Source organism: Bombus affinis, chromosome 12 (genome assembly GCF_024516045.1).
Source record: "Bombus affinis isolate iyBomAffi1 chromosome 12, iyBomAffi1.2, whole genome shotgun sequence".
Lineage (NCBI taxonomy): Eukaryota > Metazoa > Arthropoda > Insecta > Hymenoptera > Apidae > Bombus > Bombus affinis.
Genome location: NC_066355.1, coordinates 2,278,492 through 2,298,505, shown reverse-complemented (window position 1 = coordinate 2,298,505; position 20,014 = coordinate 2,278,492). Strand labels below are relative to the sequence as shown.

The 20,014-nt window shown below is 36.5% G+C and overlaps 1 protein-coding gene across 4 annotated transcripts in view; it reads right to left on the bottom strand.

The window, feature by feature from the left end:
- Positions 1–826: 826 nt before the first annotated feature.
- LOC126922423 (uncharacterized) overlaps positions 827–20,014 on the bottom strand; it is a 242,478-nt gene continuing 223,290 nt past the window's right edge. For 2 of the 4 annotated variants that reach the window (XM_050735003.1, XM_050735002.1), the window contains exons 3-4: positions 1,423–1,493; positions 827–1,330 (exon numbers count right to left, since the gene is read on the bottom strand). In XM_050735003.1, the coding sequence (XP_050590960.1) occupies positions 1,193–1,330; positions 1,423–1,493 (209 nt within the window). In that variant the 3' untranslated portion in view covers positions 827–1,192. Of the gene's footprint in view, positions 1,494–20,014 lie in introns of all 4 variants that reach the window. The other 2 variants (XR_007712728.1, XR_007712731.1) reach the window with 1 other exon arrangement.

Sequence of the window (20,014 nt, the reverse complement as noted above, 5' to 3'; positions counted from 1 at the left end):
CTTGTACTTGACTACTTTTTAGGTGATGATGTCATCTAAATAATTAGTTTAGTGATGATTATGAAATTTATCTGATTTTAACGATCCTCAAAAATTTAATAACACCGGTCACCGATGACCAACGTGACAGTTAACCTCCCAAATATTATACATATGCGTGTTAAATGTTATGCTATATTTTAAATATTTCACATGTAGTGGCTATAAAAAATATTCGTACGCCATTGGCATACTAATTAATTAAGCCAAGAAGAAAGTTGACACTATAAAAATGAAACAAAGTGGAAGGACAGAAGAATACTGGCATGATTCAAATGTGGAAACGAGACCAAAGCAAGGGAATACTGCAAAGAAGAGGGAGAAAGAAGATGCAGATTATGTAAAAGGAAAGAAGAAGACTGAGATATACAATAAAAAAATGTGAAATAACGGAAGAACCAAAGGACATAGGAAAAACGCTAAATGAGATTGGAGAAGGTTTAACAGAACTGAAAGGAATAATAGAGAGAAGAAGGGCAAACGACAGGAAGGATGCACAGCAAGGAGGCTAAAGCCCAAAGTTGCAATAGTTTTTAGTCATTAGTTGTTAATTTGTAGTTTCTAGTTTTAGTTTTTAGAGATAGAATAATTAAGGGAGTGCAATAGAATAGAGTGGAAAAGAGGGGAGGTAGACATATAAGAAAAAAAATAGACATAAGAGATGTAAAACCGAAAGTTCGTCCAAAGCCGAAAGGCGCGGACTAAGCAATAATAAATAAAATAAAATAAATAAAAAATGAAACGTATATAGAATCTGATTATCCGTATATAGAATAAAACGCTTCAATTAGTAAATAACTATGTGTGCCTATACTATTTTTGCATATTACGTGCATTTGGTACACTAAATTTCCATAAACATTCTTAGTTTAAAGTAAGTAAATCAATAGAAAAACCAAAATTCCATTCTTCATCGATCCTCTTTCAAGCCTAAAAACTGAAACTCCTCTTAGATCCAAATTCTCCGCAGTCTTGATCGGCAGTGGATCATTTTTCTCGGTGACTCGCGGAGATTATCATCTTTGGGTGAATTTCCGAGTCGCTTTAGATTTCGTAGTCAATCGTAGTCCGAAAAGACGAGCGTAAGACCACGCGAGGTCCATCACCCGCTGCGAGGGCGCGACGAATCCTCTGCGAGTCGCCTCCCGCGGCGTCAGGACGGCTGGAGAACAATTTCCTCGTCACGCGGAAATAGTCCGCCGCTCGCCAGGAGTTGTCGAAACCCGAGGCACGTGCCTCTATCCGGTTCCCACGTGGCGTTCTTCGTTGTCTCGTATTTTCGTTCTCGTCGCTGTGAATAGACCTCGAAGCATGGAACATCTCGTGATTTTGCGTAACGGGCGACGAAACAGTCCCGGCATCAGTCTATTGTCTTTCACTTACCGCTATCGTTTTCTTCGCCAGAAAACAACCCTCGCTTACGATCCTTTGTTCGCTGCTCCAACGAGCAACTCCTGTAAAAGAATACGAAAATAAATTTGTAACTCGAGCGGGTTAGGTTAGGGAGAGTTTCTTGGGAGAACTGAAAGTTTCTCTTTGTAGATCTTTTGGGAGATTTTGGATTGGATGTTTCTTGCGAGATGTTTGTGTGCTTTCTTTGTTCTCCAATATAGAAGTTTCTCCTTAGTTGTTGTGCATGTAAAATTAGATTCGTGTGGTATTTGCTTTTAATAAGAAAGTTTTATAAGATATTTTAAAAACGATTTCCAAAATTTTGAATTAGATATGTTATAGAAAATATAGTACATCCATTTTCATTGGATTTTGTTCTTTATAATTCTTTAAATTCTTCGTAAGTAAATTGGTACTCTTGAATTTCTTTCTTACAAACGTTTACCTTTATCAAAAAAAAGCTTTTGCTAACGAACGGGTATGCGGTTAATAATTTTATGCAAAACTAGTTTTTTTTTATGAACATAGATAAAAAAAAATAACTGTTAAAAAATTCCACCAAATGTCCAAATTGGACAAATTGTGAATTACAATAAATAAATAAAAAAAAAAAAAATTAAAAATGGAACCTGAGCACAGATTTATTTCAATCTCTAATATTTTGCACGTTATATGTATCTTGTTACATTTTTAAATCCCGTGTAAAGGCATAAGAATCCGTAGTCTAAATATTGATAAGTATTCCGAGATTTCTTTAAATTTGTAAAAACTTGGAACAATAGAAAAAATTAAATTAGGGTATGAACAGCTCAATTAGCTTACGAAGCGTGATGAAAGAAAAACTTCTGTGTTCTATACCTGTCCCATTCCTATCACATTCCGTCATCTGCGTCATCTGCGTGCATTTCGAATTACCCTAACCTTCAATCTCTTCATGAACGACCGCAAAACGAAAAGCAGAACATTCTCCATAAAACGAGTACGCTACCTCGACGACGAGGTCGCTCATTAAGAGAATCTCGAGGATAGAAGATCGGTAAATAACACAGCCATTAAGACGTACGACTAAATTGGTGTCTGTCGAGCAGGAGAGCAGAACAAGGATATTTCACGAAACGATTCTACGGATCGCGATCGAATGAAATGTCAGCCGCGTGTTCGCGGCACAAGGCAAAAGGATCCTGGAGAAAATGCGGTAGCGGAGAAAAAGTGGTAGTCGCCAAAGACGATCGAGCCTCACGATCGTTTTCTTCGCCTATGGAAGAGGTCGGTCGATATAGTACAGACTAAACGAATCGTAGGCTCGCTTCGAGTGACACTTACGAGCCTGCGAAACGAATTAGCCGATGTGGCCGCAAAAAAATCACGACTATTCCTAGTCCTTGAGGTCTGAACTCGTCGGTCGGGTGGCAGGTGCGAGGCTGAAATATTCAAAAAAAAGTCGCTGCCTCCGTCTTTCTTTCTTGTTTGTTGTTCGTAGCAGTTCAGAGGGACTAGGAAGATCTTCGAGACAGCCAACGAATGAATATCTTGCTCGCGCTATCTGCGAACACGGCCGCGAACGAGCACGCAACGATCTCTTCGACTAGTCGTTGAGATTATTTAATGATCCACCTGCCATCGCGATAATATTCTCAGTCGATTTGATTAGGAAGTTTCTGTCGGCTGGCGAGATTTATATTTGACGATGCCACTGTTTTTGCGCGGAGGAACACTATATAATTAATTATATGAATGATAATGAGAAAATGGAGAATCATGATTTTTTCATCGAACGTTTTGTTCCGCTTTTTTCATTTTTTCATGAATGGTTTTGTTCAAAAACTATAATATACACGAACACCAATAATCATCGTAAGAAAATCTAAGAAGAATATGCACAATGTTCCTCCAATATGTATTACATTATCTAAATCTATTATATTTTTCCCCTTAAATTAAAAACATAGCATTCTGCCCTTAATTTAATCATGAACAATCGTAAACTTAATTTTAGAACAAGAAAGTAAAGAAAAGGATATACATATACGATATTTCTATATACAACTGTCTCTACATATAGCTGCTCTTCTTCTCGACTATCACGCCACACATCCTACCCCTAATTTAACCACGAATCATCACGAACTTCCTTCTCCACGTTCTATCCTTGCGTGTCCATCGAGCCTCCTAGGAACAAAGACACCAATCTAACCCATCGATTTGAAGAGCCGTGATTCGCATCGTATTCGATCGTTCGTCCCAATCGAGCGAACAACAGCCGAATCCTTTTTCTTCCGGCGGCGTTCCGCGATACATTTCGTTTCACCTGCCACAAATGGCGGAGGCGTCGACCGACATCGAGGTCTTCCTAGGCATCTACTAGGCCACGCTTTTTGCCCGTCTCACCAACAGATCAAAAGAACGTTGGGATATCTGCTAATACGTTTCTCAGCCAAGAGATCACCTGCCGGTTCCTTTCGTCCTTGGATAATTGCGCCGGTCAGGATCATTGGGCCGAACAGTTCCGACTCTTCTAGCATCCGAGGTATGCTACGATTTCGAAAAACACACGGAATCCCGCTCGACCGAAAAGCCAACGTTCGAAATTCGCTGCGATTAACCCCGTAATTAGCCGGTGAAATCCGAGGAATGGAAGTCGACAGTCGGAGAATGGGATTTGACGAATTCTTTCGGTAGAATGTCGCGATCGTTACGTAATTCGATAGCCTTCGGTCGGCGGTATGATTTTCGGGCATTTGGGTTTAGTCGATTTTGGGATATGTCGATGTAGTCTCAAGAATTTTTAATTTGGATAAATATCTATATTCGTTACTATCTTGATCTGTATCTTTTATATATAGCTATATCTGCGTTAGGATAAAAAAAAAACAAATGGTACATAAAATAAATAACTTCTTTTAATTTACCAAAAATCTACATTAAATTATCAGAAAATGTAGATAAATAAGTAATATGTAAAAGTTAATGGATTTTCAAAGAACCTCCGCCAAAAGGAAACAAAACTCTAACGAATACATTGAAAATAAAATGTGTTGCTTAGGTAAACTTTATGTTAGAATATGAAATTTAATTGATGAAGAATCGCTTATTAAGAGATATACATGTACAATTTAAATCTTATCCAAGAAGATCTCGTTAAAGTAGACTGTAGCATCCTTCTACATAATTACGAGGCATGATTTAACTGGAATGTTATTTAGAAACATATTACATTCCTAATATAAAGAATTTGATATAAAATTCCTGAATTAATTTCATATCTCGAAGAACCACTTTGATCTCAGGATAAACTCGTATTCTGATCATGTGATTCCATTTCAGGTTAAAAAACCAAGTATAGACACAGAAGCAAAGAATATACGGTCCGTAATTCATGGCATATAAATAGGGTCAGGGAGTGTCTATGGGTCAAAGTAAGACAAAAATAAAAAATAGCAAAATTGCATTTGGCCTTTGAGAAAATTGAGTTTGAAAGTACGTAAATTTGTTTAATTTCTAGCTAGACAGGAGTAGATAATCGATAGAACGAAAATGAGCCGAAAATGTAGAACAACATTTTTCTTCCAAAATCTCACTTTCGAGAACATTAAATTTGAAAATTTGTATAGTACGCGTGACACATTAAGATTCTATTTTCTCTAAACCGAAGCCTTGAGCGACGAAGTTTTATTTTTCATTTTCAATTGTAATTCTTAACTGTATTTTCTCATGTAAAATAATCTCTTGTCAAATGTCTAAACGGAAATTGATCAAATTCACGTATACTTCACAAACTTCCAAACTCGATTTTCTCAAAAACGAAGCTTCCAACTCAATTTTATACTTTATTTTTATCCTATTTCGAGCCATAGAGTCTCGCTAACTCCAATTGTGTTAAATTGCGAATCACCCTAACAAGATTAGCAAAGAATATAGACAATAGCAAGACCAAAACATACTAGAATCTAAAAAATTTACGACTTTGCCCGAAGAAACAAGAATCATGGAGCCTTCAAAGGACTCCCAAGAGATCAGAGCAATCTGACGAAATAGCTGACCGCAATTAAACCGACGTGCCTTAAATCAAACTTGCGCAGCTCCCGGACCGATCGTAATTCGGCGATCGCCTTGTTTAATTATGCGGAATGATACATCGTCGATGGGTTTATGTAAAATAGCCAATTAAAATGAAAAGCTTCCACTTGGTTTTCAGTAAAGCCTTTTATCAACGGGGCAGGATTTAACAACGCGTCTTCCGCGTCTTCAGTGACCGGCGAATTCGAAATAAGGATTCTTTATGTACGGATGGAAATTAATGGGACGATAAAGTCCCCGTTAAGTTTGACTGGTCTCGCATCGAAAGAGCCGATAAAGGTATTCCATCGACAGGAAATGAATTAAACGGACCTCGTAACAACACTAACAACGACATGCAAGAGATCTTTTATCTTTCTCTTATTTCGTAGCTCGAAAATTTCCGACTTCGTTCGGTTCTTTGGTTTCCCGCGTATACTAATCGAAAGGCAAGTCACGAAACGCGAAAAAGATCCAACGATACGAGGGAATTTTATCTCGAGCGGTTCGTGATCTTGATGGTCAGAATTTTTCGGATGCCGGCGTTGCAAAAGCATTTTTAAAGCCGCATGCCGCGTTCGTTCTCTGGTTTAACGATGTTACGCAAGAAGACACGCTCGTGAACCATGCCATATGCAAAATTTGTGATTATGTATCGGGTTGTTAATAAAACACATAATTGGTAACGATTATGCAAGTTCAACGGCCTCGATCGATTCGTTATCATTCATTTATGTTTTCTTAAATGTCCCGCTTTGTACGCTGTTGGCGACCATAATTGCCTTACCGTGAATTTCTGTCAAAAAGAAAGGACGTAAATCGGCACCCAGGACCGCACAGAGATTCGGTACCGAGGCCCAGAAAAATATTCAAACGTTTAAAAAGGTAAAAAGTCGGCAATTACTTACTTTAATTAGTACGTAAGGTATATATAGGTCAAGATTTTACTTCTTACTTTTTCAGAGTGAGCAGATTCCGTATCGAATATTTAATTGATTTGATATGTTCAGTAGTTCACAGAAGCATATTTTAAAACTCTTCATCGATGCATTTGGAAGAATACGAAAGAGTTGGTGTGACAATCTAGTCAGTTTCATTTTTTAATCATCGTATCATTTTTCTAAATCCTACATTTAGAGAATTTTCCAAATGTTTCGTGTAGTTTACATTCTTACTTGATATTTTGAATAAATTGATACCGAAAGAAAGTGATTTTTAACTAACTCGAAATACGAAATAGCAATTGAAACGAGACGATAACAATTTAGCCAGATCCATTCTCTGAATATCGTAATATTTCGTTATGGTATTATTCGCAGTTTATTAACAATTTTTTCGAGTCGCTTTTAATAAATACTAAGGTATTAATAACTACCCCTTTGATGACACGATGCTGTTTTTTGCATCATGCCACACACGTTCTTCATCCCATCCCCCAGACGATTTAACGTTTACACGCGTGCCCCAATTTACTGGGGCCTGCCCGAGATTACTTGAAACTCATCGAGGACCTCGCCCCATCGTTTAAACGACGCGCTCCTTTTTACTGTCTCTGGGGGAACACCGCCACATCCACCTGCGGATGACAATCTATTACGAAGAGGCGTTCCCCGTGGATTCCACCTCGACCACCGTATGTCGGGAGGCTCTCATCACGAGAGTTTCACCTCGAGTACGGTCTAACAGCGGTTCCCAATTTTTCCTTCGATTTACAACCCTATCTTTTACGTTTCAGAGAGTTGCCATTCCTATTGTAGTCGAAAAACAAAGCGAGCTTTCGTTTAAAGTTGGGATGGGAATTATATAGGATGGTGTAAGGGGCATTTGCAAATTTTGAATTCCTTTATACTATTTTATATTGTTACTTTTATATTTTATATATTATATTTTTATATTGTTATAGAACTCAGGAAATTTTCGTTTTTAATTAAAATGAAAACCGAGAAATTGCGAAAGAAGTAATTAGGAAACTTTTAATTGTTATTTTTATCACCTTTACAGTTTTAATTCAAGAGGATTGAGAACGTTTTCGAAATTGCGAAGAATGTTTAATAAGCCATGGGAATTACAGCTATATGCGTTTCGAAAATTGAAGATTCAGTGTAAATTACATATTGCAGGTAAAAAAGTAAAGTCCGTAAAGAAAAATAAAATTCAATGTTACTTACTTTATTTAGTTATTTATACTGGCATATGGTTTCCAATATACAGCGTGAAAGCGATTGTCAGATGAATCGTTTTTATTTGTCGAGGATTACAGATGAATTTATCGTAACAATAAAATCCACTTAATTCACTGGTTTTTACACGCCTTGTCGAAAGAAAGTAGGTTGACTGGGAAATTGTAAGAGATTTAAAATTAAACCGATGCTGAACACGCTGTTGACGAAGTCCGGTTGAGAATCACTTTCCGAACTTAATATAATTTAATGATCTGCACGGAACAAATCCAATACTCGTAAAATGCTAATAAAGGTATTGGTAGGAGCATAAAACGGCAATAATAAACCTAGATACTCGAAATTATTGATAATTATAGTTCATTTAACAAGATAAATCTATGTAAAATGTTCTTATCCACCGAAATGTCGAAATTATTAATTGAATACAACTGTAGAAGCCTCCTCGCATGATATTAGTAGTACACATAGTATTAAACGTATGAAAAGTATTTTGGCAACTTACATTTCAGCAAATTATCCAACATACGGTATAATTAATTTTTTAATTCCAAAGGAAATTTCTTTTTGTAATCTGTCTTTATAAAATTTATCATCTAAAGAATCACCACTTGCCAATCTTTCTCCATCGAAATTCCGTCACATCTTGCGTTCTTTGTCTTCAATCTTAACATTAAATTAAAATATTCCTTTGTATATATCATAAATTAATTGTAATTAATTGCAATTAACTAGCTTAAGATATTTTTACTTTATCTAAATTATAAATTCCAATATTCACATTAACATATCAATTTATTCATAATTTCTTACATACGTAAATAGTATTTGCACGTATTCCTGTTCTCCAATGAAGCATTTTTTAAACAGGCTCTACACTTCATTTTCACAGTGTGTATCAACTTCTTGTAGTCATATAGAAATTCTATAACAAATGCAGTAGTCTACAAATAGGTACCTTCCGTATCCACTGTAACAATATTTCTCCGAATTCAGCACAAACATAAATTTCTCCAAAGATCTGTTTGAGAGGTGCTACTAAAGATAAATTAAATCATAGAATTAAAATGAAGCACGTTTCACGCGTCACCGATAAAAGTACCGCTATCTGCGGGCGAAAAAAAGTGGCATCGTCGTTTTCGCGGAATTTTAACAGCACGCGCGACACCTGCGTGCGCGTTACAAGCGAACGGGTAAAAAGTCGCAAGCTTTCTGGCTGCTGGCCGGCCGTTAGGTCTGAGATGAAATCCTGGAACAAGGGCAGGTACCGTTATTTCGCAGCATGAGGCGCGTGCCTGGCGTCAGCACGCTTTCGCCTTTCGACCGCCACCTTTTTCCATCTCGGCCCACGCAGACACAGAGACGCTCGCCAGAGATGACAATGGATAAAAATTTCGCCGGCGCCCCCCCGCGAGTTTGCCCACGATCGAACCACAGAAGCGTTGCAGCTAACGTTCGACCACCTGTCGAGAGAAAGCTCGTCGCTCATACTTTGTGCCCTCTGCTTCCAGACACACGAATCGCAACCAAAAGGTTTGCCAAAAACTGACCAGCTTCGACTTGTGGGATTTCAAGTTTCTATGCAGGGAATTCGGAGAAGTTGTAACGAGAAGAAAAGACGTCCTTTTTTTCTTTTCTTTGAAAATAGAATAGATGATGTTGCAAATCCTTTCTTCTAAGTTTACCTCGAAATTCCCTATTGTCAAAGTAATATTCTTTTAAAAAATGAACTCATGGATATAAGTAACTGGTTTTTTAAAATCTAAACATTAAAATCGTACGTATCTTATGTAATGAAATTGAGAAATTAAGAGAAAGCGGAGTTGATTAGTTTAGTTTCTAGGAGGTTCATACAGGTGTTTTGAATAACTGAAACGTTTTTTGAAAAATAAGAAATGGTTGTGTTAATCTGAAGATTACACGAAAATATCGGCAAAAAAATTTTGATTTACTTAATTCTAATTAAAATCACGAGAAACTACTTTGATTTACTCTAGTGATTCAAAATGATACTTGAAGCGCATCACGATAACTAAAAATATATGCTATGGAAGCCACCTTAAGCCGTCAGAAATAATAAAGAATTTTTCATAATACAATAAAAAAACTGGTGCGAAATGGAAGAGACTATAATCCCATCATTAGCTAAAAGATAAAAAAATACCAAATTCCATAATATTCAATAATCTCGTCGTCGCTCGATATTGTTATTTAAAACTAAATACCTCAGCAGAACTACAAGCAGAATCAGAAACCAAGGAGTCATAAAAATCACGCATTACGGAGAAAAAAGGAATTGGCTGAAATCACGCGACGAAAGAAAGGAAGAAAAAATTATAGTCGAATCGCAGAGAGTGTTTGGCATGATTCTCGACCAGTCGATTGCTCAGAGTGTTCCATTGGCCAGATAATGGTCAGGTAACAACTCGAGTAATCTGCCTACGCAATTTTACTGGATCAGCTCGAGGCGGCGTGGCTCGTCGACCTCCGTTCGTTCGTCGCGCACACGTTTCATTTGCACGAACACGCTCGTGTAGATACGGTGCACCGCGCAGCGGCGTTCTGCGTGCAAAAGTCAGCGTGAAGTCGTAACGATCAAGTCGCCGTGGACACGCACGTTCTGGCCCCAGGTTCTCCCACACGTGTGCCAATAGAGGCGAAACGATGTAATTTTCAGTGCAATTTGCGGATGAAACGGGGAAAAGTCATGACAGACGGGTCAGTCAGTGGGATTCAGACGCTTCGAGGATAAAATGACAGAGTTTTGACTCGAAAGATTGCTTTTACTGCGAGCATTTCATTTCGATTTCAATTTAATATTGTTAATTGAACGTAGTAACTGGAAATTTAATTGAACGACAGACCAAGTTGGTAATTTATCGACTGGAAATTTTGCAGATTTAAGAATTAAATTAATCTTGTTCCTTCTAATTAATTCTATATTCACGATCGACAAATGGTAAACAAACTATGAAATAATGCTAAAAACAAGTAGGCCTTAAAATTTTATATAAATGTTGATATCTCTTATCAGTGGCAATTTTATAATATACCGTAGAATGACGCATTTTATTCTCGAAGCAAGACCTGGACAAAAAGAAAGAAACGCAAGTGGATTTGCCTCGATGATTTACTCGTGTTACTCTTTACGATGCAAGAATTTTCGCGATCATCGATTAATACAAGTGTAAACCACGCTTGAAATGATTTCACGACATTTTTCTGGATTTTTCCAGGTCTGTCCTGAGGATGTTCACGAAACGTCGAGACATAAAATTGACAATCTAAAATAACGTAGAATGTTACCCTAACTATAGCTATGCTAAATATATCGAAATATACTCGTATTGGATCGTATTGAATAATTTTTCGACTCAGCCGACATTAATCACATAAGCTCGGAGATCTCGTAAGGTAAAACGTCGTTATCATCCGCGTGAGACGACTTTACCACGCGTAAAGTGCTTTGTCCAAAAGGCATACAAAGCTCGTGGAGTAGTTGGAAACTCGTGTCCTTCCACGTGCACCTGACGTCTGACATGAATTTGGATTTTTATTCGCCGGACCCCCGTGGATACCTCATGCGCACCGAATTCACCGCCAATTGAAATACGTCCAATTATTCGACCAACTACTGGCCAAATCCCTTTACGTCCACGTGGATAAGAAGTGTCCACCGGCTCCGATCGTCTCGTCTTTTTTACGCTCCGGGACGATAATTCGCCCAGACGCGATGCGACGCAACGAGGCAGCCAGAGGTAACGTGGTATCTGTCGCTAACGAACCGGTAAGACAACGACGCGAACCGTAACGTCGCCGCGTAAAGTCGAATGGAAACGAAGGACCGTAAAGTTACCAAGTGACAGCGGTACTAAAATCAAGAGACCGTGCATTAGCGCAAGGGTAATGGTCATCCCGAGGCTCTGCGAGCATCGTAGGAAGGTAAGCTGAACACGCAGGAGACAAAAGATGACGCGATTAAACTGCATCTAAAACCCGACGACGCGACGCGACACTATGACCGTCTTTTCCAGTGCACAGTACCATTTAAGGAATATTCCAAATTATATATGTTGGATTTTCATTTGCTTCTTAACATTTCTCTTCTGTCTTACTCGAAATTGATTTTAGAATGCCATATTTAGAATGCCATACAGTTGAAACTCTTGATGAATTTTTTTTTTTTTTTATATTTTTAATTCGGTTCTCAATAGAAAAAGGTTAGAATGTTCTATATTCAGCGCGATTTATGCGTTATCTTTTAAAATCGACGAGAATTTTTGAATTCGATGAGTTACAAATTTGTTGTTTAATTTAGAATTTTAGATACGGTTCATTTTTTAAATTAAGCCGGATCATGTATTTCTAGTTCATTTTGGTGTAACATTATCACTAAAATGTAACTTTTTTAGCACATAAAGAAAATAGTTTGTAAGATGTTTAATACTAGTGGTGACTACGTTTCAGTAAACATCCTAATAACCAACAATTAACAACCCTGAAATCTTTTCAATCTAAAAATACTTAAATTCCACACAAAACTTAAAAAACGAATATTTATTTGATTATTTATACATTTTTTAGGATTAAAAGATTTCGAGGTAAATGATGAATGGATTATAAGATATACGTATAACATTATTGATAGCTTCGTTTCAGGAAAAATTCTAACAAATCAAAACTCTTTATATTTTTTTCATCCATCGATCAATAACTAACAACATACAGCTCTTTCAAAATACGAAACAATAAATCATTCCAATCTCAATAACGTTCCTTTTGCTCTAAAAATACCTAAAATCCATGCAAAACCTACCCACACCTCCTTTCTCCTTTTTCAACCCACGAAAGTAACTCCAGTCACATTCCCCTTATCATCGAGGAAAAATTTCAAAGCATATAGAATAAGCTATTGCGAAAAAGAAATAAGTCAATGCTCGCCCCCCAGGGTTTTCTTTCAACAATAAACCGCGGCAGATGATTAATCGACTCATTGTACTCGGCGAACAATCGGTAGTCACGATCGTGGCGTGTAAACGTGGCTTTAAGTGCGGGTGGGGATGTCGAAGCGTGGCGGAGCGTGCTGCTCGCTCGACGAGCGGATGCCTCGTTCGCCCGGAGCGAACCGATTACCTTTCCCGGCGCATCAACCAGTTCGAGATTTGCTCGCACGCCACGTACCGTGCAACGAGCCGATACTTTTTTCCTTCCAAGGGTCTTTCCACCATCGAGAGGGAGACCTAGACCCCTCTGTCATTAACGTGCCTGGATCGATGATACCTCTCTCCCAACAACGATTCACCCTCGCCTTTCATATCTAACCAAAACGTGCGCTATCATTCCTATACATAAAATGTGAAAACACTTTGCATGTTTGTATTTTTCTTTTATATTTGCTATGCACTGGCTAGTATTGTAAGTATGTACTTACTTTGGTATGTAAGAACATTAGCAAAAGCGAGAAACAGTTATGGGTAGCTTGATATACGATTCGGTCGTTGTATTTTCTTTTCAGTCTCCGCCTGAATTGATATGTAAATACTCCTTCTTCGTATTGAGTGAGGATCCGTGTGGAAAAAGTACGCGTGGCACCAGATGGAAATGTATTTCTCGAAGAAGTAATGTAAGATATTTTATTTTAGGAAAAATTTCTCCCAACTTTTAATATATAGGAAGTTTGTATTGTAAAATGTATTGTAAAAGTTTGTAAAGCGAACTTTAGTCGTTTATTAGAACTTGTGTTTTGAATTGGTATTTTAGAATTTTGTATTATCGGGGAGTGATATATCATAGAAATTTCATATATCAATATGGGAATTGATAATTAGTATATTCTATAAACTATACACCATTTTCTTATTTTTTGCATGTTATTAAATAGTAACTGAAACTCTTTCTCTCACAAATTAGTATGTACCTACAGAAATAGAAATTATTATTGTATCCCAATTGAACACAATGTTAGTACTTGCTGTCTGCCAAAACGCTGGCATACTAACTCACAATCAATTTTTTAAATTAATCCACAAACACTCATAGATATTTTACAACTTCCAGCAACTTCCCTAACTCAAAGATGCTGAAATCAGTTCGAACAATAATTTACATTTCTATTAAGGTGTCAAGTAAGGTGCAACAAATGAGTGTCGAAAATTCTTGCATCGTAAAGTGTAACACGACTAAAAATCATCGCCGAAGCAGATCCACTTTCGTTTCTCCGAAATCCAATTTCTTTCCCGCTGTTGATGCAATTACCGTGCGAAGGTCAAATATATAGCACCGCTTTCGTTCGATATACGTAGGAAGTCCCTTCTTAAGGCACCTATTAAAAGAAATAGGCCCTGATTATACTTGGCCGAGTGAGGCACACAGCCGCATCGTTCACGAACGAAAGTGAAGGTCCATATCGTGGACAACGGTTCTTTTTTCTCGATACTTACAAAGTACGTAAGAAGCTCTCATTATCCAACCTGGGAATTCGTATTACACGACCGAGCACGTGAGAAAAATTGCTCTGTACTCTCGCACGGATATGCAGGCGTCGTAATCGGCACCGTTGAATCGTATACTTCGGCTACGGTGGTTCACGAAAGTATTTGAACACTTACCACAGAATTTTCTTACAAATGTTTTCTGTACAGTATACGAAACTTTTTAAAACTTCGTTGGCACTATAGTGAGACACGACTATGTTGATTACAGTAGTAAATTTGGAAAGCAGTCCGAACATGTATATACATGTATATACACATATGTAAATGTATGTCAATTATTCGTGACATTAATGAGCCTCGATATCCAGTAAGACCCCAATTTTAACGCTTATTATATGTTTAACATGACTGTTTTATGCTGTATACTAACTGTTTATTAAGTGTATTTTTGCAATAAATACGATGTGACTTGTATATATATTTTCAGATTGGTTTCAAATTTTATCAATATAATTATGAGTCGTGTCTCATTACATATACATGACAGTTTTCTATGGTAAATATTTCAGTTTTTTCATGAGCCACTACAGATATTGATTCATAACAGATGTAAATTTCGTCACTTCGTTCCGAATAGTTAGCGAATTATTGTGGCATTTGTGGAATGTATTATTCGAGTGTGATGGCATTAAAGAAAATATTCGATCGTTTCGTCATCCTCGCGAGTTTTCTTGAACTCATACATATATGTATATCGCGTGGGAATAACTTGTTGTTAATTTGCCAAATTGTGCGTCATTTAAGCGTGTTACTATAGAGTTTCTAAGGCGCAAAAAAATGTCTCATTACGATTAAAATGGCCAGGGAATTTGTAATGCAAAATACTCTACAGAATCTTTTAAAGCAAGCATAAGGTTAATGAAATTCGTAACAATACGACGCAATCGCAATTTGTATTGAACAAAAAGGAATGTTTTTAAGCTAAATGGCAATCAAATTGAAAATTAACTATTAAATATCGAAATGCTAATAATAACAAATAATGCAAATACCTTAAAAATAATAAAAATGTTTTTAACTAAATCACTGCAAAATTGTTTAATTCTAAAAGCAGCAAACACGTTTATAATAAGCCAACATTTCTGAAAGAAGAGAAAAATTAGAAATTATTTTTTAAATAAAGGAATAACGTAAAGGAATAATTAGTTTATACATAGTTCGTGTTCGTAAAGAATAATTTCACGAAACACAGATACGTGACTGCATTTCTATTTCCACGAACAACGTTGTGTTCGGTTCTCGTCATGGGTGCTTTTCGCTGATGATGGTGATGGTGCACGGTACTTTTGCGTGCCCGATGCGTTACGGTGCTGTATTATCTTCACGAAAAAATTAGTACCTCCGGCGAGGAACACCCTGGACCCGTGCTTCGACCAATGGCAGAGTTTCGTACTCTTGTTTCATTGTGTGCTTTCAAGGAAGAACCATCATCGAAAGGGTGAAATGGCAGGCTCGATAATCTTCAATTTTTTATTCTGAGCTGCTCTAAATATACATTTCTCTATCATTTCTGAGAATTTGTGCATTAATTACTTGAAATATTTTATTGTTACGATTTTCGAATAAAAAGATATAAAATTTTAAATAACATTAACGTAATATGAATAAAAAATTTCACGTGAATTCTAAATATTGTAGAATCTTTATGTGCTACATACATCAAATTTTCGTTCTTTTACGTGTTATATTATATTAAATTTACTTTGTGAAGTTTAATGGATTATAACATTTTTATAAATTTGATATTTAGGAAAGTTTACTAGACTCGAAAGAAGTTTGAAAAAAGCTCAAACGAGGAAACAACAGGAGCAAGTTCTGTAAAATAAAAATACTTTAATAAATAAATTTTTACCGAATTAGAATTTTTGTTTAGGATGGAATTATATTAGATCTTGTACAGGCGTCTCATTATGCGGAATAATAATTTTTTTGTTTTGCTTACTCCAAGCTCGTAACGCACTTGCCAGTGGAAAAGAAACAAAGAAGAACTTTGACGCACCCCGCCGCCAGTAAAACCCGAATATATTTTAAACGCCCAATTTGGCAGCCGTAAAAACAACATTTATTTATGGTGGTTCGGCCATCGTTGGAAAAAACCAGTGCACCAGAAAATTATGCTGCTCGAGAAACAGCGTTACCCCAAGACGTTATCGTTTCCTTCTTTTTTGCTTAGCCGTGATCTGTTTCATGCTCGACTATGAATTTTGCAAAGCAATCTATTTTGTCTAGCACGTCATATATTGAACGTATTTGCAACGATAAAATTTACATAAATATTTATGCGCTTCAAACAAACATGTTTTTCAATACTTGATTGATACAGTACGATGTTTCCGATTATTCGTATTTGGAAAACATTTATTTTATTTCATTTCGATGTTAATAAAAAAACGTGTCCGAATTATAATCTACAATAAATATACAAATAAACACGAGCTTCAACTTCAAACCTGTCAACCATTATTAGCTACACAGCTACAGCAAATTAACCATTACAAATCACGAAATTGTCTATTTAACCCCTTAAAAATAGTCTTAACGTTGTATTATCTCCTTACACTCTGAGAATTTGTTTAACGATCAACCAAGAGCTTTACCACTTACTCTTTTAGAGCGAAATTTCTTAAAACTAAAACTTATGAAAATCTTTTTTTTTGCCTTCTATTTTACATTAAACAAACCAAATAAAATGACATAACTATATATTACCAATGTGCTCGAAGCTGCTTCATTAAATCGTAAATAATTAAGATACCAAATTGCAATTAAACAATTCCAAGATCTCGAAATTCTAGCCGAGTTTTAATCATACACTTGTTTTTAAGATGCAAATTAAAACTTCCATCATAAAATCTTCCAACTGCACAATCAAAGCCACGTACCATCGACCATTGTATACATACGTATATACAATGGCTACAGTGACTGTTTCTATTATACGTATTTTCCAAAGAAGCCTTTTTTCTTATCAGATTTCACATTTCATTTTCATTAAATTTTTGTAGCGATATGGAAGCATTACCAAATGATATAAAACTTAATAAACCTGAATAATAAATATGAAACTTATGTTGCTTGGATTAATTACAATACATAGTATACAGAGTTTGTCGAATAACATGTATAAGCGTGGCATGAGATGATTGCTTATGAAAAAATAAGGAAAAGATATAAAATAAAATTTGTCCGTTTAAGAAGATAATGTTTGAGCATATTTGGCTAAGAATCGACTTGACCTACGAGGATATCGATTATTTTTCTTTCCAAAACAAAGCGTTTTGTGAGCAAATTTTATTCTACATTCTCGACTTATTTTCATTTGTACAATAAAGCTCTTATCGATCGTGTGTTTTTGTCCAGTCCGAGATTAGCCACGTTCAAGCATGCTCAATACATTTCCAAACTCGAAAACGATGTATCATATGAAAAACTTTTATCCTATATTTTTTCTTATTTTTCCATAAGGAATCACCTCACGTTCACTAACACATGTCGCCACCACCAGACCTTGTATAAATGGCATAATAAATGCAATGGTGTACAAGCAGTTTTTGCAACCACTGTATTTTCTTCATAGCAACCATACAGCCCACCACAATCCCATATCTCTATTTTCATATTTCCAAGCTATTTATACGCGTTTATCGCTGTTTATCGATAACCTTTGCGCCTCTCTTCTAGGTTCTCCCACGGGCATCATGATTAGACACCTTCTAGCCGATCACTTGGTTGCGTGGTCGTAATTATAAGCCAGCAATTAGAGAGGGAGAAATAATTAATAAGTGGCTGGCAGTGGTGAACACGCGAAATCCACCACGAACAAGGCGCTTCGTGGGAAAGGGCGAACCGTTTGGCCGGATTCCGGGATAATGTGCCGCCATATAGGAACGAATGTTCCAGGACCCTGGGGAATATCGCGTGACCGCTCGTGGGATGTTTGGAATGTTACTCGAGAACTCGAATAACCAACGGTTATGCCGCGCAACCTTCGTTCCGTATCGTTAAAGGCTCCAAGCCGCGTGCAATATCGTGGAAGCTGACCACGATGTGCGCGCTTATCCGCGCAGACGTAATTTGCCGAATTAATTTTCTCCCGGTGTTGGGATGCGATATCAAAGGAGTCCGACACTCTCGTCGCAGATTCCAAAAGTTCGACTGAGATTTTAAACTTAAAGAACCTTACCAGCGTTTTGTGCATCGTGAGTGCCGAAGCGTGAGAAATTTCTGAGAGAATTGTGAGGGAGGGTGCGCCCCGAAAAAAGGATTTTTTTTAAAGGGAAAAACGGTAGTATTCATTTCAGAGTTTGTTAATTTAAAGAACTCTACTTTTTGTTAGTTTCTTAATTTCATTGCACCAGTACACAGTTAATGTTCGATCCTCATTCCATAAGGTCACGGAAATGATGTGATAAATAATAATGAATTATAAGGCAAATTTAAGACACGGCGTTTTAATATCATTGCTTTTTTGTACTTTTTAATTTATCGGAGCGATCGATATGATTTTTGAACAGTTCATATACGCAAGAGTTTTAGGTCATAGGTAACTCGGAAATTAAAGAAGTTCATCTGGAAATAAAAATAGAAACTAATTTCATTTACAAGCTTGTTTTGTGCGAGAGTGTTAATTAATTTAAATTAGGGAATTTAATATTTTTCTTCGATTTTTTAAAGGTGTGTATATATTTGCAGGAATTGAATTATTTAAATTAAAGAACTATATTCGATATTGAAATGAATAAAAGTTAAGATACTCAATTATGGTAGTTTAGATGTTCGTTAACAGTCAAACCACTTGCGCTGGAATCTTGCGATCGATGTTACCGCGACCGCAATGAAGTCATTATGGCGATTGATCTTTCACAAGTCAACCACAATATATTATGCGGTTAACCAAATGAATGTTGAGCACATTAATAATCGATCGCTTAAGCATGTTGGTAGAGTCGATAGTTAAATTTATTGAATCTTTCTATATCTATATTGAAAAATACAGTGTACTCAACTATAATTTAGACATTCTGCTACACGATGGACTTTTTAAACGATACGCATTGTGCTATGTATTATTTTACTAAACGAGTTTGCATGCATGTGTGTGATACGCAATTATTATTAAATAGGCAAATTTTTAAATCTTTAAATTTTCAAAGTTCGAAATCTTCAAATATCTGAATTTTTAAATCTCCAAATTTTCAAATGGTCGATGAAATACACAATTAATCTATATACTGGCCAACATTTAATCTGCTTCAATTTACCCAGGAAACGAGCAAGAACACTGCAGAATTTCTTATTACACGGAATTTTGGCTCCCATCCTACGAAAATTTACGAGGACAGCGTGAAATGGACGGTCTACCATAGTTGTCCTCGAGACACGATATTGCCTTCGGAATCAAGGTCATTCGATATTCTAGTCGGTATCCATAAGCACCCCGGGACCATCGTTACATCGCATTATCTTGCTCTGCGATGAACCAAAAATCCGAACTTTTATACCCCCTCTTTTTCCTTCAACTTATTCTCTCTCCCTATCAACATTTTGTTTTTATATTTTAACCTCTTTCGACACATTCTTCTCCTTCTTATGCTTCTTATCAATCATCAGACCTTCTTTAATCAAAGACATTTATAATCCTTCCATTTTTCGATTTTTCGTGCCAATTTTACATTTATCCATAGGACAATATGCTACGTATTAACGCTTATAGGTGGAAATAGGATAAAGATACGTACCGAGCAATAAATCATCAGGCTTATAAATGAAATGTACATAGGAAACGTGTACATTATATAAAAAGTAAAGGAATGGAACTTAAATAGAAATTTATTTCACGTCCCAAATATCACA